At 40.5% G+C, this 22,310-nt stretch overlaps 1 protein-coding gene across 1 annotated transcript; it reads left to right on the forward strand.

Moving 5' to 3' along the window:
* The first annotated feature begins 789 nt into the window (after nucleotides 1-789).
* On the forward strand, nucleotides 790-10,776 carry LOC105900864 (cytochrome P450 2J2-like). The gene is made up of 8 exons (XM_031574352.2): nucleotides 790-997; nucleotides 1,400-1,552; nucleotides 1,868-2,028; nucleotides 2,353-2,529; nucleotides 2,800-2,941; nucleotides 3,250-3,437; nucleotides 10,177-10,318; nucleotides 10,578-10,776. Exons 1-8 carry the CDS (start codon nucleotides 805-807, stop codon nucleotides 10,751-10,753), a joined length of 1,332 nt encoding a protein of 443 aa, XP_031430212.1. The 5' UTR covers nucleotides 790-804; the 3' UTR covers nucleotides 10,754-10,776.
* The last annotated feature ends 11,534 nt before the right edge of the window (nucleotides 10,777-22,310 follow it).

The raw sequence follows: 22,310 nt of genomic DNA on the forward strand, positions 1-22,310 counted from the left end.
ATTGAGAAACACAAATTCAGTGTCAAATTTAAATCATTTATTTTAATAACATAAACCCCCAGGAATAACGCCCGTTATTTCGTAAATCACAGTAATAATAAAAGTAAATCTTCGTCCGAAGACATTGCTAGTGAAAGAGGCTTTGTATTCTTCTTACTTTCAGCAGGATTTATCATCTTCTTACTTGCAGCAGCGCTAGTAGCAGACACGTCAGCACACGTTTGTCGCGCACAAGTGAAACGTCACAAGTCGCGGTTACATGCTCCTCATGCGTGAGTCCCACGTTAGTAGTCATGCGTCAGTCCTACGCTATTCTTTCGTTAAGTCACACGCCAGATGTGTCCACATCGCCCTAGAACGCTCGAAATTGAACGATTAGAAAGTTCAGAGAACGTTGACCAGAACGTCATGGTGTGACGGGGCCTTTAGTCTGCTGCTGGAATCGCTCGACCTGAATAGTCTATTGCTTTTTCTGGTGATATGATCTGCAAATGTGCTGAAGATTTAAAATTGCAAATTTCCCTCAGTTGGAGTTGCTAAAATAATTGCAGCAAACATGATAAGACTAGAGGTTACTAAAGGTTAATTTACAAAATGTTTGTTTTGTGAAGCATGTATTTTATCCAACAAAAGATATCACTGTCAACAATAATAAAAAGGTGATTGATCCAGTAGCACACCCACACTACACTGAGATAGGCCAAGTGCTTTATAGTGCATTTTTACTTTATGTTAATGACAGCTCTTAAATGTTCTATAACCAAAAACTTTAGTGGGTTCTCCTTTCGGAACAGATAAAAGGAAATGGTAAATTATACATTTTTGTCTTTTCAGTTGGCTGAGGTTTATGGCGACGTTTTTGCTTTGCGTCTGGGCCGAGACCAGGTTGTGTTCGCCACAGGCTATAAGATGGTGAAAGAGGCCCTTGTGGGGCAGGCAGAGAACTTTGTTGATCGGCCCTTTAGTCCAATGGGTGAAAGAATGTACCCAGGAAATGGTGAGAAAATAGATTTTTGTATCAATCAGTGTCATTTCATGTCGTGTGTATATGTTTGGGACACATATTCCACAGACAGACCTTTGAGGTCTAACTGGTAGAGATGTTCATACCAAGGTTACGGGTAAACTCACATGCTGATAGGGATAATGTACGTCTTACCTGTGTAAATCTACTGCTTGATCATATGTAAATGTAGATTATCACTCAAAGACTTTGAATAGGTTGGGCTCTTGTTGGCCAATATCACACCAGAGGAAGGCAATGAAACATTTGGTAAAATGGCCTGAAAACGGTCATTTAATAATTTGGTCATTTTTTCTCAAACACACACAAACAAACACACACACACACACACACTGTTTCTGATGTTAAATCCGCCTGTTCCTCTCTGTACAACAGCGGGTCTGTTCTTCAGTAATGGGCAGAGGTGGAAGACACATCGCCGATTCACTCTGACCACGCTCCGAAACTTCGGCTTGGGGAAGAAGACAATGGAGAACGCCATTTGTGAGGAAACCCGCTACCTTCAGGAGGAGCTGGAGGGGCAAAAAGGTAGGGGGTAGGAAGAGAACGTGACCCAATGACATTCATTTGACTGGCCACTGCTTGGTGTAAAACATTTAATATCCACATTCTCTGATGTTTATAGTAATACAAATACTGGGAAACTGAAAGATAGTGGTTAGCTTAGTTATTTCAACCGTGTAAAGAAAATGCATTTTTGTACATCAGTGTCCTAACTGACTGGTTGCACTAGAGAACTATTCTAGATTAAGCTGCACAATAGTGTGTTTGTTCTAATGTTATATTACAAATATTATTGCCTTCAGAAACTTACATATTTTGTTCTCCTCGCAATCCTTCTAGGCGATCCATTTGATCCAAGAGTTCTTCTCAACAATGCCGTTTCCAATATCATTTGTCAGATGGTATTCGGACGGCGGTATGATTATACTGATCATACTTTCCAGAAGATTCTTCAGTTGTTGAACGATGTATTATACCTAGAGGGAACAGTATGGACCCAGGTATTATAATGCCTAATTCTGAATGGAATAATGCATAATTTAACAACATTACCAACATCAACAAAAATAATGCACTTTGAGATCTAACGTAGTACCACATTGGCATATATATACACATATATGTGTATCAAATGCGGTTTTATTCATTATTTCACTGCCGGTCAAAGTAACTTTCCTTGAAGTGCTGGTCCTGTAATCATTTGTCATTGTCAAATCCCCTATCTCTCGTCCCTGTGTAAACTGTTAATGCTGACACTTGTTACTTGGATGCATCTAGTTACTGATGTTCCGTTTGTGACTCCCGTGTCGTCCCCCCCCCCCCAGCTGTATGAGGCCTTTCCTGCCATAATGAAGTGCCTGCCTGGGCGACACAATTACCTTTTTGGCCACTTTGAACACATCAGTGCTTTTATAAGGGAAGAGGTGGAGAGACACAAGGACAGCTTTGACCCAAACAACCCCAGGGACTACATTGATGCCTACATCACTGAGATGAGAAGTGTAAATATCTGCCTGTTTTAAATCAATATAACATGATTCATTTTTAGTTATTATGGCAGACATATTTTTTTATGTATACGTGATATATCATGACACAACCTTTCTAATCCTGGGATGATTTCAATTTAGCAAAGATGTCACGATAGTTAGTAATTTTATTTAGTAATATGTTACCATGTACACAGTGCAGCTACAACTGTCATATCCTCTAATATGCCTGTCTCCACCTACCAGCTCTAGGCTACATTATGTTTATTTTCTATACATTAGGGTTCACGTGTCCCCACTGACGGCTTTGATGAGACCAATCTGGTTCTAAACTCACTGGACCTGTTTCTTGCCGGGACGGAAACAACCTCCACAACCCTGCTGTGGGCCCTGGTGTACCTGATCAAATACCCAGATGTACAGGGTGAGAGCCAGGGCAGTTCCTATGTAACTCTCAGTGTGTATTGATTACAAATGAAACAGCAATTTATCCCACAGGCAATTCATTCAAGTGTAAATGGATTATAAAAGTCTTCCAATGTGTAACTTAAGATGTCATTTTGAGTCATAAAATATGTATGGTGTGTGTCACACTGGTTTGATTGACATAAGAATATGCTAAGTGTGTATATAGCATGTTTTGTAGTCATGGGAGGGTTCAGTGCATTACTAAATGTCAGGTGTGTGAGTATATGTGCCATTTTATGTATTTACCCTCCTGTTGAACTGCAGAGAAGGTGCAAGCAGAAATTGACAGTGTTATTGGTCAGTCACACCAACCCAGCATGGCTGACCGAGCCAACATGCCCTACACTGAGGCTGTGGTCCACGAGATCCAGAGGATGGGGAACATCGTCCCGCTGAACTTTCTACGGATGGCTGAGAAGGACACAACACTAGGAGGATACTTCATACCCAAGGTGTGGTCATCTCTTAAACACACACACACACACACACACACAGAGACAGATTATACTTCATACCCAAGGTGTGGCTCGTCTCTTTCACTCAAGATGAAAAAGTGTGAATTAGCATTATCCCTGTCGTCAAATTATAATTTTCTGCAAACACATCCCCTGTGATCAATAAATACTTGTCACGATTGACAGTTAAGTGATGGGTGTTAATGAAGTTCTTGCGTGCAGTGTACAGCATGTACGAACAATCTGACATCTGTTATGTTTGATAAGTCTGACTGGGAAACGCCAAAGGAATTCAACCCAGGTGTTGTGTTTATGCGTTTTTGATAGGTGAAAATTCACCCTATTTACCTCAGGACTCCGGAGCTGTATATAAGTATATTTATTAGACAAACAACAATTGCAATTGGGCTCACTCACAAAACAAGTATGAAAGTGAAGCCCTGATAAACACATCGCACAAGGTTTATATAGACAGAAGTTGAGCGTTCAGCGAGATAACCACGTGGTGGATTTCTGATATCCGAGGCAAGGATGGAAGTTTTGCAAGGTCGGAAGAAGCACAGTTCGAACCTTCTTATCACTTCTGGTCTAAACATGCTCTTGTACATGTGCAGACTAAGTGTCACCTAATATTCTAAGTTACACACACGCAGAAACACAGAAAAGCCATGTTCCTGCTTACATAAGTACATGATTCATATAAGGTAATTAATAATACAAGGCACTTGATTATTATATTCTTAAGTCATTAACAGTGTTTGGAAATTATCTCCATCAGTCCCTCCTTTTATCCGTTTCAATGGATAATTCAAAATCACAATCACAATCACAAACCATCTTTCTTAATTCGTCAATTATCAATTTCAATGGATAACTTCAAAATCATCACTCTGAGCTTAATCACATGGATTTTCGGAACAGAGATCATTTACTGAACATCACTCCATAAGTTAATCATTTAAAATGTCCTCATATTTCTTATCACACATTTGTATACTTTGCATTTGTAGGCCAACATAGTGGGTGTCGACTGTGTGTGTGTCATTAGCTCGCCTAGGCTTCAGATAACATTCGAACAAGGTTTCTTTGCTGTGTCCTTGAAGGCCCTGTTCCCCATCAGGCATTCTGTTGGACAACTTTTTGCATCTTTTGTAGGATCAGATCTAAGTCTTTCCCATCTCGGGTGTTATCAGGGACATATGTGCAACATTGGTCAGTACCAAGCATGACACAAATGCCTCCATTCATGGCAGTGAGAATTTCAAGCACGGTTGTGTTTTGCCGCGTTAAACCTGGAGTTGGCGTGTAGTTCTTCTCTGATCTTTTGTAGTCCGTCTCTGGTCAGGTTCTGGAACTTCATCTCAGCGTAGTAAAGGAAGTTAATCCAATCTGTGTGTGCTCCGATGACGCACCAGGGGCAGAGGGTAGATGCCAGGCCATTGGCTGCTGGGTTCAAGGCTTTGTAGTGGTCTGGAATGCCTCAGGGAATGCCCAGGCCATCGGACCAGATCCCGCTGTCATCCCCTGCTTCTCTCATCCCTCGTACGGAATGCATTGGAACGTTCCTCAGGTACTGGTGAGTCTTGGACCTGGGGGAAATCTGAAAAGGTTGTACCAACATTGTTCTAGCACAAGGCCCAGACCAACCCACAGGTATTGTAGCTCTTAATTCACCATCCCCACTTATCAGCTATGGCTATATCCTGTACTTCAAGAAGTCTGCCATTCAAACACATCCCCGCTATTCTACATTCAGTGGAAGTATTTAACTGTATTTCTCTCCCATTATCTATCACATGTGTAATGGTTTTACATTGTGTCCCGTGTCCTAGGTGTGGATCGTTCTTTTCCCCAGGTTTTAAATAGCATTCAAACAGAGCATCTTTTCTAATAATGTGTGGAGGTGGGGCAACATTGTCTGGCATGTAGGGTCAGTTAAAATGTGAACAGTCATGCTGTATAGCTGTATCATTAAACGCCCTATTTCCCATCATCAGCAAACATTCTGCAGAACACATTGGCTGTTGTATGTAGTTACATTGGGCAGGAAGATATGAACATTCTTTTCTACGACACGAGGTGTCCGCTGGATGGCACATCTCACACGTGCACTTGATAACTAAGAGTAAGTTGACATGTTTCTTCCAGGCTTCAGTTTCTCTAAATTCTTTGTCGCAGTGATCTATGTCATAAGGTACAGAGGTTGCCAGGAGTGGTTTGGTCGGCACCTTGGGCCCTGCACAGACTAAACAGACTAAACAGACTAAACTAACTTGTGGTACTTGCGTTCTGACGGTCTGATTTACCCATTTCCATCACGGATGATCTTTAGCCAGGCCCCATCGTGGATATTCGTCCAGGGCCTGTGTTTGCTGTATCATTCATAAGTATGTTACTAGAACAACAATGTAAAATCGTACAGTCGTTGCTAAGAGTCCCCCACATCCTTTGGCCCACTTTTTGGTAACCTCCCATGACTTTGCAGAGGAAGAGACCTCTCACTCCACAATTTCCACTAGGTTCTAATCCCCCAGGACAGTACTGTATCTTCTGCCAGCGGTTGAGACGAATAGAATCTAAACATCTAAACCCCTTTGTAGGCTGGTCTTCTGTCACAGTGGGCACACCCTGGAAACAGCAAAGAAAGATGATCTTTATTCCTCTGCCTCAGCCGTGTGCAGGCTTACCCGTTTGCATTGAGCCAGAAGTATCCACGTGGCTCTATCAGCTATTTTGACTGCGGTAGGTGTTGACAGTAGCACTTGTTATGGTCTGTCCCACTTGGGCGAATGGCAGTGTTTTCTTTTGAGGCTGTTGATTAGGACCCAATCTCCCGGTCCAACCTTGAATTCAGCCTCACAGTGTTCCTGTGTAGGGGAGAGAAGTCTGAGAGCATTTAGTTTCGACATCATCTTTGACATAAATTCTGCAAATGTATATTCAATCTCTTTGTCTGTTTCAGCAAATAGTTTGAGAGTTTAGGCAGTGTAGATTCTTCCATACATCATTTCAAACAGTGATAACAACATGCATGCTTAATTTCACTAATTTCACTCTTGGATTCTCAATTAACTTTTAATAGTTTGGTTCATTCTTTTCTACCAGTCCTGCTGACTGGGGGTTGTATGAACAATGGCTGTCTATGGCTAGACAATATTTCTTTCTTTCGTTGGGATTTAACTCAATAAAATCAATAATGAATGATTAAACATCTTTCTCATGAAATATAAATAAGAAGTATAAATATATGCTTACTATCCCCACTTATTGAGGCATGTTTTTACCATGGCTCAATATTACAGCATATCTTTTAGTATTGTAAAATCTAATGCTTCAATTGTGTACGTGTCAGATGGTTGTTGTAGTGCGGCCTGGTTAGTGGCCTTGTCTGCTTTGTGGTTTCCCAATGAAACCGGGTGTTTGCATGTGTGCGCAATCAGTTCAATTAGTTCCGCTGCTTGTGCAGAATAGTGTGGAAGTAGTGGCTATGCGTTCAAGGTTTATTTGCTTGAACCATCAACAAACAATAGTTAAATCAGCTTTTGGAAAAGGCATATCTTGTAGGTCAGCTCTGGCTGCCATAGTTTTATCTGTTCTCTGCTGTAAGTAAAAGTGTAACTGGGTTAAATGTCACGCAGCGCTCAATATTGATACGAGGCTGAGTGAGCAAAAAATAAAAATTTAAAAGAAATAAGTAACTTTCAGTGTAAGTGTCTGTTTAGTACAATAGGAGCAGAGGCCTGCAGCCACTACTGCTTGTAAACATTCAGACATTGCTTGGGCTACTGGATCTAGCCGTGTTGAATAGTATGCCACTGGTATCAACTTTAAGTCCCCACTTATCCATTAACACAGATGTTATATAACCTTTTTTTTTTTTTTTTTTTACAGTCTACAGTCTGTACGAATGGCTTTGTCATGTCCTGGATGTGCTAAGACATACTTTATTTCTTTGTCTGTGGCTGTGGTGCTTTTTAAAGATAGCTTTATTTTAGTGGGCCATAGCTGCAAATTTTGTGGCCTTGTTTCTGCTAAAAATCTTAACAACATCAGTGTTGTTTACAGGTCTTCTTATCTGGAGGAACAGCATATTCTTTTGAGCCAGCACTCAACCCCCACCCAGTCTGTGTTAGTCCAATGCATCAGTCTAGGTTAATGTAGTTAGTGTGACATGCTTCAATTTCTCTTTAAATCTTTTTGGGGCTAAACAGTGTATATTCTATACATAGTAAAATTTTGAGACACCATTTCTTTGACACACCATTGTTTAATTTATTCTAAAACCCATGTATTGTTGGAACAATTCTAATGCCCAACCCATATCACATCTCTTCCTAATAAGTTTGTAGGGCATGTTTTTGAAACATAATCTGTATTTTTTAAATATCTCTCCTGTTTTCAGACTCTTTTAGATGTCTCTTTCTTCTTACACCCTTACTGTTCTGGGCATCTAATTACAGTAATCAGAGTCACACAAAACAAAACAAAACAAAACAAAAAATCATTGGCTTTCTTGCCACCATTACCGTAAGCTTTGCTCTGTTTGGCGCAACCAATAATGTAAAAACATTTTCATATCAGTGTTACAATTTTCTTCTTGTTGTAGACACTTTAAATCACCTCTTATTGCCATTATCATGTACGTCTTCTGATTTTGACGCACTTTTTCCCATTTTTTTTTAAGTTATTTTATGTATTTCTCTTAATACCTCTAACTGATCTCGAAACCTTTTAAATTACCTTTATCTTATTCTTCACACTAGGGTTAGTTATGTTTCTATTTTCAGACTCTTTTAGACTTGCTTTTAGATGTCTCTTTCTTCTTACTTTCTATTTTAACACTTCACTTTCCTCACTTTCTTTTTCTTCTTCTTCTTAACTTCCCACTGACCTTCTTATTTTTACTTTCCATTTTACCTTCTTATTATTACTTTCTATTTTACCTTCTCCTCACTTTCTTCTTTTTCTTAACTTCCCATTTACCTTCTCATTTTTTACTTTCCATTTTACCTTCTTATTATTACTTTCTATTTTACCTTCTCATTTTGTTCTTGAGATCGCAATGCTGAGTCAACCCGAGCCCGACCAGAGGGCCCCCGTCTCACTCGTTTGGTGAGGAGGTTGAGGCCAGGGAATTTCCCTGGGGTGATCAGTCCCCTACTGGTTCCGGGTCAAGGCATCTCAGTAATGCGAAATCTTTCAGTATGTTTGCACAGTCAGCATTTGCTTGTATTTCCATATGTTTCATATCTCCTTCTAACTGGGATATGTCTTTTTCTTTTTTTTTAGATTGCTTGTTTTCCATTTTGTAGTATTACTCTCACTCTGGATTATACCCCTTTCGTATGGCCTGTTTGCTAAGGCACCCAAAGGCTTATCAGGAGATTCCACAGGAAAACAGAAATTGAGAAGTTTGTTCCCTTCAAACAAGGCGAAGAGGAAAATATACAGAAATATCCGGAGAAAATAGGCCTAGAGAGTTTTCAAGTTCAGATCACAGCGCTATGCATATAGCCTTTTACGTTCCATCACTACACAGGCCTGTCTAACAGATAAGTCCTCTCTTCAGGGAGGTGCTTTTAACCTTGTGCGTATTCGGTACCTTCTTCAGGAAGGTTGAACAGTGCTTATATATCATTAGCGCGCGCTAACCATTCCCTTCGTGGGGGGTGATCACGGCAACAGGTCTTCTGTCACATATAACCTTTAGCGTTTCCAAAAACGAACGCTATCCTTCCATTCTTTCCATATGGGAAGGTAAACAGTACTTATATTATAACAGATAAAGTTTCACTTCAGGGAGGTACTTTTTAACCTTGAGCGCTCCAAAACATGAAAACTACAGACAGGAGTCTCCTTAACTCTAGCAATTCGTTCAACACACGGGGCGAACAGGCAAGGCCCTCTTCTTCAGGAAGGGGCTCTTGTTCCCCTTTTCACTCCGCGGCAAACAGGCAAAAAGTTAGTCTCAACCCCACTTGAAGACAAGTGTATACAAAACCGAAACAAACAAGAACCATATAGTGGCGTTCATTTTCAACAACTAAACAATATACTCACAAACAGCTCGGAGTCCACCCCCCATAGTTCAATTCAATTCCTTCACTCTCGGCTCTCCATGCTGGCAGGCCCTGGCCTCCTTCCAATTCAAGGTTGAGGTCTTAAGAAAAACGGAGTCTCGTAAGCCTCCGTACGGTTCAGGTCCTGATGATTAGCCCAGCGTGGAGAGTCGATGAGGTTGTTGGAATCCCGGACGAGCCCCCAAATATGATAGGTGAAAATTCACCCTATTTACCTCAGGACTCCGGAGCTGTATATAAGTATATTTATTAGACAAACAACAATTGCAATTGGGCTCACTCACAAAACAAGTATGAAAGTGAAGCCCTGATAAACACATCGCACAAGGTTTATATAGACAGAAGTTGAGCGTTCAGGGAGATAACCACGTGGTGGATTTCTGATATCCGAGGCAAGGATGGAAGTTTTGCAAGGTCGGAAGAAGCACAGTTCGAACCTTCTTATCACTTCTGGTCTAAACATGCTCTTGTACATGTGCAGACTAAGTGGCACCTAATATTCTAAGTTACACACACGCAGAAACACAGAAAAGCCATGTTCCTGCTTACATAAGTACATGATTCATATAAGGTAATTAATAATACAAGGCACTTGATTATTATATTCTTAAGTCATTAACAGTGTTTGGAAATTATCTCCATCAGTTTTCCTGTAGGGGACAGCTCTGATGACCAATCTGACCTCAGTGCTGTATGATACGTCTGAATGGGAGACACCAGATGAATTCAACCTGGGTCACTTCCTGGACTCAGAGGGCAAGTTCAGGAGACGAGACGCCTTCATGCCCTTCTCTGCAGGTAGGATTTAAATGTCCAATGCAAGGACATTTTGTTGTGCTCTTGTGCAGTCTAAATAATTGCTCTATCTTACCAGCCTACAGCTCTGTATTTTTCTTCAAATAGTTAACTATTTTCTGCCATATCTATAGTGAACTCAATGCCGGAAGTCTCTCTTACACCTTCTCTATGTTGTTGAATACCTTGTGGATAAGTAAGCATGACTTTAAATAAGTAATGAAACTCACCCTGGTGGCTCTGTGCTTTTGTTGTCTGTCAGGAAAGCGGGTGTGTCTGGGGGAACAGCTGGCTAGGATGGAGCTCTTTTTGTTTTTCGTGAGCCTGTTTCAGAAATTTAAGTTTTCCACGCAAGATGGAGTCGAGTTAAGCCTGGAAGGAGGGTTGGGAAGCACACGCTGCCCCTACCCCTTCAAAATATTTGCACACAGACGCTGACACACACACACACACACACACGCACGCTGACACAGAAATTACCTGTCCAATACATTTTGCTCAAAAACTTTCATTCACAAACTCTGTAACAGGAAAATGGTTAAAATATGAAACACACACACACACACACTCTGACACACACACACACACACACGCTGACAGAAATGACCTGTTAACTACGCCCCCAAATTATGGAATTATGAAAATATTTAACAGGGTTAGGCGGAATATATGAAGCAGCACTATGGTTCCGACTGAGCTAAAAACCAGGCAGAAAGGTTTTATTATTTGTATTATTTTTATCATGATTTTAGTAATCCAAGAAGCCTATTGGAACATCAGGTTCTGATACGATGTTGATAATTATTTTACTCCATGTATTGCTCTTGCTGCTTGCTTTTATTGATTTTATGTAAAGCACTTTGAACTGCAACTCTTGACGAAATGTGCTATATAAATAAAGTCTTACTTACTTACTAGTTACATAACCAAATAATGCGTCTAGTTATTTAACCATATATTGTGTCTAATCATATAACTATATAATGTGTCTAGTTATTTAACCATATAATCTGAGAAAGGGTGGTGTTGAAGGGACTGGTATAGTTAATCAGAACATGCCATAGTCAATAATTCAATGATCTTATACCTAGTTATAATTGTTACTTTTATTTGGATTTAACTAGCATGTAAACATTCCTGGGTGAATATACCTTGGGCTGACCTGGGGAGTGAGGTGTGATATTAGACTCTCACCTTCCCCCCAGGTCGATACAATGAGCCCTGCACCCATGGCTTATTTGAATAGACGGTAACACCCCTAAACTCAGCTTTTTAAGAGCAGATCCCTGAAGGAATAAGTCAGATGAGTCTGAGGTGAAGCTATGAGTGGACGTTCAGGCTTTGTCTCCCTTGGTGGCCACCACTGTATAAGATTAAAACCTGGATCTTGACTGACTAAAATCCAAGACTGGTCTCCAATATATGGTATAAATTATATCCTATCAGTGTGTAGGGTAGAGGTTGAATTCCTGTCTTGGAATTGTTGTCTTTATTCACCATTTCAAAAGCTTTTTTTTGCCCCTATGTCCCTTTCAAGTTCAAGTTCAAGTTTCAAGTTTGTGAGGTGTCCAAGGAGTAGAAACAGAGAAAGAACATTGTGTACACATGGTTAGAAAGATGAATTACCAAAAAAGGAAATACAAACTCTGGAATGGATGTCATCGTTATTATTTGTATTACTATTTCCTTGACTGTAGGTTTCATGATAAATTTCCATTATCAATAGCACTATTTTATGATTATAATTTGAGTTAGTTAGTTGGCTGAATGGTGGTCCACATGCACCATGCTTTTATGTCACTGAATCATATAGAAAAAACACAACTATTCTCTGAAATACATTCAGAATACTTAAATAATATACATACATTCTTGCAGTGAAAGTCTGGGTCAACTATATATAGAAAAAGAGGAAGGGAAAGATTCAGATCTGAGCTTTATTGTGGACATACACTAGAACAACAAGCTAAATGGCATTGAACTTTGCTAACTCCACGTTACAGCCTACTGTGATTCAGCATACAGGGTTTACAACGTTGAGGGAAAATATTTGAAGCAGTTACACGTACAGGAGTAGATTGCGAAACAGGACATAGATGAGCTGATATCAGGTTTACCTTTAGGCTCTTCAAGAGGTGTGTTCTCTAGACAGGTGCAAGAGCAGTGAGAGCAAGGGTGGCATCCAGGAAACTCACATGCTTCAGTGGTAGCAGAGGTTACAATGATGAAGAGCAAGAACAACCGACCGGTCTTTAAAAGGTGATGTAAAAGGATTGAAAAATGAGTCATATTCATACATCATATGTCAGAGCTCATGCCAACCACAGATCACCAAAAAACAATAGACGAACCTAAAAATGAATTGCATAAAAAAATATACAATATATGTAGCTTCCAGGGGCCTTTTCCACTTTTTTCTGTCTTGGGAAACATCTTCAACATGGATACCAAAGAACCAAAGTGAACATAGGGTAAAGGTTACCTGAAAGCCTTGTGTACAGGATTGGATTTAATTATATCACCTATTTATTGATATATGGACATGTGGATATGATGGATAGAAATATACTGTATATCACGTAACTGCTTAGGGTCTGAAGGATCTCCCTGTGCTAAAATCACAGTGGTTAAGAATCTCTGCTAAAGTCTTTGTAAAACGTATACAATCTTTCAGCAAGCCCAAAGCACACTGCTTAATGTTGTCTTTTGGAGGAGTTGCAAATCAGTATTAAAGATCAGAATTAATAAAGATTGACAATAATCAATAATCCAATAAATCTCATATCCATTTGTATTTTTGCCTCTTAATTAGACTTAGGTTAGAATGTAGGGGTCTCTGGATAAGTATCCTGCCATTTGGAATACTACTGAGGTGTGATACCATAGGTGTCTTCACCACCTCTCATCTCAGGTCATATCAAAGTGTCATTGTATTCCTTTTACCACCACCTCCATGATACAGAAACATTTGCTCACGGCTGGATCCTCCACTTAACAACTTCCCTCGTGAACCAAAATTGTGGCATTTCCTGTATCGGTGTAGCTGCCTGCCTAGCTATTGGTTGGCACCCATTATTCTGTTTAGGATACTTAAATTTGGACTGTTTCAATGTCTAATCAAAGACATGGGTGATTCTGTTGAGTGAAATGCTTTGAAGCATTTTTTATGTATACGTGATTTATCATGACACAACCTTTCTAATCCTGGGATGATTTCAATTTAGCAAAGATGTCACGATAATTAGTAATATTATTTAGTAATATGTTACCATGTACACAGTGCAGCTACAACTGTCATATCCTCTAATATGCCTGTCTCCACCTACCAGCTATAGGCTACATTATGTTTATTTTCTATACTTTAGGGTTCACGTGTCCCCACTGATGGCTTTGATGAGACCAATCTGGTTCTAAACTCACTGGACCTGTTTCTTGCCGGGACGGAAACAACCTCCACAACCCTTCATTGGGCCATGGTGTTCCTGATCAAATACCCAGATGTTGATCATTATTTTACTCCATGTATTGCTCTTGCTGCTTGCTTTTATTGATTTTATGTAAAGCACTTTGAACTGCAACTCTTGACGAAATGTGCTATATAAATAAAGTCTTACTTACTTACTTACTAGTTACATAACCAAATAATGCGTCTAGTTATTTAACCATATATTGTGTCTAATCATATAACTATATAATGTGTCTAGTTATTTAACCATATAATCTGAGAAAGGGTGGTGTGTAGGGTAGAGGTTGAATTCCTGTCTTGGAATTGTTGTCTTTATTCACCATTTCAAAAGCTTTTTTTGCCCCTATGTCCCTTTCAAGTTCAAGTTCAAGTTTCAAGTTTCAAGTTTGTGAGGTGTCCAAGGAGTAGAAACAGAGAAAGGACATTGTGTACACATGGTTAGAAAGATGAATTACCAAAAAAGGAAATACAAACTCTGGAATGGATGTCATCGTTATTATTTGTATTACTATTTCCTTGACTGGAAACATTTGCATACGGCTGGATCCTCCACTTAACAACTTCCCCCGTGAACCAAAATTGTGGCATTTCCTGTATCACTTTCCCCTTTAAAAGCAGGCAACACCTGTAAATCAACGTGAAATGAACGCAGGACGATAACTCGGTCTGTCACTAACCTAGTCTCGAAAATGCATCTTAGTCTGCTGCTGGAATCGCTCGACCTGTAATACCTATAATTAGTAATATTATTTAGTAATATGTTACCATGTACACAGTGCAGCTACAACTGTCATATCCTCTAATATGCCTCTCTCCACCTACCAGCTATAGGCTACATTATGTTTATTTTCTATACTTTAGGGTTCACGTGACCCCACTGATGGCTTCATCATTATTTTACTCCATGTATTGCTCTTGCTGCTTGCTTTTATTGATTTTATGTAAAGCACTTTGAACTGCAACTCTTGACGAAATGTGCTATATAAATAAAGTCTTACTTACTTACTTACTAGTTACATAACCAAATAATGCGTCTAGTTATTTAACCATATATTGTGTCTAATCATATAACTATATAATGTGTCTAGTTATTTAACCATATAAGTAGTCTTTAGAGGTCGGTATGTGTCATAATTGGAGTAATGAGGGGTCATAAAGGTCATAAAGGGTTATTAATATGACAATTTGGATGGATGGTTAGTTTTGATCTAGGTTTGGGTGACAGCTTTCTTGTCATTTTGGATGGATGAGACAGGTCCTCTGCCCTTTCTCCCCCCTCCACACAGGCAGTTGACCCCCACAAATGGTGGGAATCGCTTTGATAGTAAGGTGTTATCTGAGAGGGTGAGATTTTCCCGGCGTGGCAATGGTGTTTCTGCCGAGGTTCTATCCTGTTGGCATAGCAGGGGTCAGGAAGACTGGCTGATCTAGGCGTGAGCACGGGGTTGATAACAGAAATTTGGTGTTGAATGATGTCGTAAACCGGGGTTACCCAAGTAAACCATATGGCTTATCAAAAAGGGCGATGAATAATAAAAAAAGCAAATGGCCTCACCACACACACACACACACACACACACACACATGACGTAGTGAAGACCGACCCAGTAAAAGGGTTGGGTTTCTTTTAGCCTGTGTATAAAGAGTCTAGATGCCAGATCTACAAAGCTAGGAGTTAAAGCATTTGAGATACTGCTAAAAAGACTATAATGGCTGCTGCAATGAATAGTGGTTCAACTGTGACCACACCGACTAGCATTATCAGTAGGGACTCTGAAATAACTGGCGCGCCTAGAAAAAGAACAAATCCACAGGCTTGTAACACTAGATTGGTATTATCAGTACCAGGTAGTCTGAGATATGAATGGGCATTACCTGACGGTCTCATAGCTGGCTATATTTTTGATGATACAGAGCGCTGTGTGACACTATATAAGTTGGCCGAGCCAGGGCTGGCATTTACAAACGATATGCCACATATTACCTATAGTGCTGAGGGCTGGAAAATGTCTAGGGCTAAAATCTGGAAAGACATGGGTATGGCGAAAGCGGATGGGGATCGTGTTTTCAAGAATATTGATACCTTGTTTAAATGGTTTCTGCTTGAAGACCGCCTCGCGGGGGTTAAAATACGGTTATTCTGATATCCAGGATGTGGATAGCGTCACAGGGAGCCCCCCTACAGTGACGTACACACCCCCTTTTCAAACGTTGAAAAAGGGGGCTCAACCGATCCATGCCGTTACAGAAATGACCATGCCTTCTACGACTACTGGCCTCACAACAGCAATGATGGATTCCGGAGCCGAAACAGTCAACGAGACTATGGAAGACACAGCCTCCGAAACCATCGTTACAGCAGCTGACCTACCATCCGGAATCGATCAGGAGTGTATATACATGACTTCGGAAGACGAGGCAGATGGTGAGGCCGCAAACTCCACATCGCCTGATGACACCGCAATCATGATGACCCGCAGGATGCCTAGCAAGGGGCCTACAACCTTTGAATTGCCCATCAGACGGAATGCGACCGGGGGGACGGGCAACTATGCGGCTTGGGGTACGTGCAACCCGGCTGTTTTCAGCGTTGCTACGGACTCATCAACCAATGATATCAGCGCAGCCGGTTCAAATGGTATGCCGCCTACCGCCATAATCACAATGTCAGAGCTATCACCCAAAATCATCAAAGCATGTGTATTTGTCATGTTAAATCGTGTTATCACCAAAATGCTACAGGAGGTTTGTAATGGCTGTGTTGTGGATCATCCGAGCCAACTACAGCATCGATGTCTTTTTGAAGAGGCCTCGATGTTCTATACCGACAACAGCGACCGGGTTAAAACCAGACTTTATCAAACGTCTATGTTGCAGGTCCTGACACACGTCTGTACTACAAAAGGGGTCATACCACTCAAGCTAAGAATGTTAGGGGCGGTGGATATGATCCTCTGGGAGCTGGCAGAGTGTGAGGTTGGTGACTACTACATCGACGCGCCTTACGACTTCATCGACGGTCGCATTGGAGCCGTTATTACAGCAGCGATGGACGCATGCTGGCGGCTGCATTGAAGTATCACTCGCGACCTGGAGGGTCATGAAAAAGCAAACCTGAACACTGCTCCAAGATGGGGAATTATCTAGATCGAAACAAACGGGCAGCTGAGCATGTCAAGAGACGTGTGAAATATGAACTTTATGCATTGTTGTGTAATACAATAGTTAGTGATTCACGATATATTACTACAACTTTTGCAGTGTCTAGACACCGACTACTTGGTCTCAAAAAACAAATGTGTGCAGCCAGGACATTATCTACTGATTGGGTAGATATTGTACATAGAGGCGCTAATGTGACAAGACCGTGGCATATTTCATTACGGGTCATTTTAGAACACCTGATCTTGGGTCATCAGGGTGATTTCAAGCTGGGTCATATCATTGTTGTATGTACATATGTTGTCGATATATGTACCGCTAATCTGAGTAAAAGTAAAACGAGTGATGTTTACACAATAGTAGAGAGTTTGGTTGATACGCTGGTAGATAAACGTTCTGACACATGTATTACATTTTTAAAATATTTGGATAGTTATTGTAGATGACCACATTATTGTAAAAAGGTATCTCTGCCTATTTAATAAAACCATATGCTTGTATACAGTGTTGTGTCATTTGTTGTCAGATGTCTAACATGGCAGAACTTCTGAAAGCCGCTTACTACGATCCTTCAAGCGAGGGTTGCTACGGGGGCCGAGATCGTTTGAAAAACGCGGTGTTCAATGCCACAGGGGTCCAGGTACCAGCGAGCCAAGTGTCAGAATGGTTAGCGGGTGAGGAGGCCTACACACTACACAAAGCCACACGGATTAATTACAAAAGAAACAGAGTCATAGTATATGGTATAGACAGACAATTTCAAGCAGATCTTGTGGATATGACTATGTACTCAAAGGAGAATGACAACGTTAAATTCCTGATGACGTGCATAGATGTCTTCAGTAAATATGCGTGGATCCGTGTTTTAAAAACCAAGACTGGGGCAGAGGTTGCTAGGGTATTTGATGATATTTTAAAAGAGGGCCGTGTGCCTCTGAAAATACAAACAGATCGGGGGAAAGAGTTTTTCAACAAACATTTTCAGAAAGTGCTGAGTGAACACAGCATACAACATTTCGCTACAGGGAGCGAATTAAAAGCCAGTGTTGTTGAGCGTTTCAATAGAACTATTAAAAGTAGAATGTGGCGGTATTTAACATCTGCCAATTCTAAACGTTATGTGGATACAATACAAGATCTGGTGTCCTCATATAACAATAGTAAACATCGAAGTATCAAGATGCGCCCTAGAGATGTATCACGAGAAAACGAATCACAAGTGTTTAAAACATTATACGGTATGAAAGATGCTAGTGACCCCATTGTGTTTAAATACAAAACAGGTGATATTGTCAGGATATCGAAAGCCAGAGCACCGTTCACCAAAGGTTATGAACAATCATTCACGCATGAATTTTTCACCATAACAGAATGTGTAGCGCGAAGACCACCGGTCTATAGGTTGAAAGACTATGACGGGGATATAATAGACGGTTCATTTTATGAACCAGAATTACAGAAAATACATATTGATGTCGATAAACCCTTTAAAATGGAATCTATTTTAGAAAGAAAAAAAGAGGGGTCGATACATATGGTGTTAGTGAAATGGTTGGGCTGGCCTAGTAAGTTTAACAGTTGGATTCCTGAAAAAGACGTGGTTAACATTTAAAAGCCACGGTTTGGGGGCAGCATAACTCATTGACATCAGCGAAGTTATGGATGACGGAGGTTTTTATGTAACGCTGCCGTGTAATGCATCTCAGAGTGTGTATAGCGACAATGAAATTTCCAAGTATCGAACTAATCTAGCTAGAGCCCTATTAATGAAAGGCCAATGGGAGGTAGGGTTATGTGAGTTTCAATATCCACGAACATGGGAAACATTTAGTCATGAGGATGCTAGGATAATCCTCACTGACAAAGTAAGCAAGGTGTCAACAGCCTTCATTCTGCGTGTGGGGTATTACGCAAAAATCCCTGATATACTTGACGAGATCAACAAACATACAAATGCTTTTGGTATAAAATTAGGCTATGACGATATTGTCAACAAGATATTTATTGTTGCAAAACAGGAGATGACGCTAGTGTTTTATGGGAAGCTCAGTAGAATTTTAGGCTTCGACGCGGCAGTGGTCATCGATCCAAACGTGACCTCTAGCAAGGGCAGAAAATATGCAGAGCACGTGGCTGATTTGTATGGTGGTGAATATGCATTATTTGTATATACTGACATCATAGAGTATCAAATCGTGGGTGATCACTTTGTGCCCCTCCTAAGATGTGTACAAATAAGCGGTAAAAACAAAGATACAATCACTATCAACTACGACAAACCACACTACGTACGTGTCTCTAAAAGACATATCAGTGATATAGCCATTGAAGTCAAGACGGATCAGAATTACAACGTGCCTTTTAAGTACGGGAAGGTCGTTGTAAAACTCCATTTTAGACCTATGAAACAGACACATCATTTTTAAAACAATGAAGCCCTTCAGCATAGCAGCGGACCCTCAACGATATGTAGCCTATTATCATAACCAGGCTGGTGGCTTTATGCCAGGGTTTACTGGGGGGACCACTATGTATGGGGCTGGTCTTGGGGGGTTATTCCGGGGGCTTTTTCGTATGGCTATGCCTCTATTGAGAAAAGGAATCGGGATTGCTAAACCACATCTAAAAGCTGCTGCTAAAAATATTGTTGGTGATGTCATATCTAGGGTTGTGAATCATCGTGGAGACCAAGCCCAGGCTGGTTCAGGCATGCTTGTGATGAGTCGTACCAGATCGAAAAGACCCCCAGGGGTGCGGCGTGTCTCGACAACAATAAAAAATAGGGGCAAACCTAAGAAACGCTCAGTGACTAAACGGAAGACGCCTGATGCACAACGTAGAAGCGCTAGTGTGAAAAAGAAGTTTAAAAATATATTCTAATTATGGCGCTAATACACGGCTTGTCTGAAGAGTGCGTTAAGTCGGAGCTCGATCTTTTTCACAGTACCTATGACCCAAACAACGATTGAAAAATCGACTTATGTTGAGATATCACCTATAACAGCGTTGTCGGATACATCGCCCCTGGAATTTTTCATTGCCGGGAATGGTGATGACTATATAGATTTGAATAACACACTTTTGTATACAAGGATCAAAATCACAAAACCGGATGGCTCGAATATTGATGCGGCTGCCAAGGTGGGGTTAGTGAATTATCCAGGTTCAACAATATTCTCACAGGTTGACGTCTCATTGGGTGATCGACTGATCTCACAGGGATCAAATACGTATCCATATCGCTGCATCATAGAATGTCTCATGAATTATGACAGACCGACTCTGGAATCGCTATTCTCGGCGGGTTTGTTTTACAAAGACACAGCCGGTCGTATGGACATAGCAGACCCCCTAGGAGCTAACATGGGGCTGCGGAAGAGAGCCACATTCACAGCAAACAGTAGAATTGTAGAACTATTAACCCCCATACATAGTGATATCTTTTTTCAAGAAAAACTGATGTTGAATAATGTGGATATCAGAATCAGATTGACCCGGGCAAAGGATGAGTTCTGTCTAATGAGGGCTGATGATGTGGACTATAAAATTACTATGGTTTCGGCGTCACTATTTGTGAAAAAAACATCTGTATCAGCAGCCGTAAGACTTGGACATGCGCATGCCCTGCTATCTGCAACAGCTAAATACCCTGTTGACCGGGTCTGTCTAAAGAATTTCTCAATACCCACTGGCACTAGGGTTGCCAATCAAGAAAATCTCTTTCTGGGGACCTTACCCAAATCTATTATAATAGCAATGGTTGATAATGATGCATTTACAGGCGCCTATGATAAGAATCCATTTGCCTTCAACAATTATGATTTAGAATTTCTGGCTCTATATGTGGATGGGTTACAGCAGCCAGCAAAGCCGTTACAACCTCAGTATTTACAGGGGGCTGCTGTGCGGAGAATTTTACCCAGCTGGCCTTAGCCACAGGCAGACATTTAAAAAATAGGGCCATGTTGATAGACCGTGAAGATTTTTTACATGGTTATACCCTATACGCCTTCAATCTCTCACCTGACGAAGAGTGTGGTCAACATCTATCATTAATTAAGTCGGGTAACATCAGATTAGAAACCCGATTCAGGCAACCACTACGCAGCACTATAAATTTAATAGTTTATGCCATATTTGACAGTATAATAGAGGTCTCAAATCGTAGACAGGTACTAATTGATTATTACTGAGGCCATGAATACACTACAACTATCGGCGATTATGGCGAAATTTTCCAAAAACAGCCATTTCCTTGGGGTTTTAGCATGCGATCAACTACCTCGCAACCCATTACAGCGACTACCGGTGTCTGTTATAATCAACACCCATAACTCAGACCAGGCTGGTGAGCATTGGCTCGCTGTATACATAACCGATGCCAGCTCAGGCTGTTTTTTCGACAGCTTTTGGTAAACAAACCAAAACTCCCCACTGTTTCCCCCCAGCCATCTACACATTTTTAAAAACTAACTGTTCTACCAATACAATTCTCAAACAGACAGGGTCCAAGACTATGCAGCCATCACATGTGGCGAGCATTGTGTCTTCTTTATCTATAACATGTTGAACGGTCTAAACTATATAGATGTAATGTCAAAAATATTCTCATGATTTGTTAAGAAATGATCATATGGTTTCACATTTGTGAAAAGCTACAACCGTGTAAATGCAGTTCTAATATGTTATGCTGCATCCAACATGTACAAGATGGGGCAAAGTTTTCTAACCAAATAAAACAATGAAAAAGACAAAAAAACAACGGTTTAGGGTTTTTTATTGATGAAAAAATGAACATAAACATGGTTAAATGTCATATAGCAGGGTGATTTGATGCATTTACTGTTATACACAGAATACACATAATAGGCCTATTTTACATATATTTCACAAAGGTTTTTTATTTTCATTATACAACACAAATACCCATAATCAATACATAATTAAAACTTTAACCACCGCGAAACAATCTACATCATCTGATAAAAGGTCTGTTCTTGCTAAAACTCTACCAGGGGTAACATAACTGGTTGTTGCAGGTCTTTTCAAAGATGCAACCAACTGTTGAACCTCCCTATTAGGAACTGTGGACATGGGTATATTTAACATTCCCATGGCGCTCAGAAATTCAACCCAACCCCGAGGCCTATGTCTAATCTTCTGAGGCGCTGTGGCACTTTTTACCAAATCAATTATATGTGTTCCAGGAATAATCATCTTGTTGAAAACAAATTCACCAGACTCAGTCCAGCATGCTGTATCTTGAGAGTCAAGCATCTTCTCTAATATATGCATGGCATTCTGTTTACATCTCAAGGGTATATTTTTTAAAATGGCTACAATCTTGGGGTCATCATCCACCCCACT

Source organism: Clupea harengus, chromosome 10 (assembly GCF_900700415.2).
Source record: "Clupea harengus chromosome 10, Ch_v2.0.2, whole genome shotgun sequence".
Taxonomy (NCBI): domain Eukaryota; kingdom Metazoa; phylum Chordata; class Actinopteri; order Clupeiformes; family Clupeidae; genus Clupea; species Clupea harengus.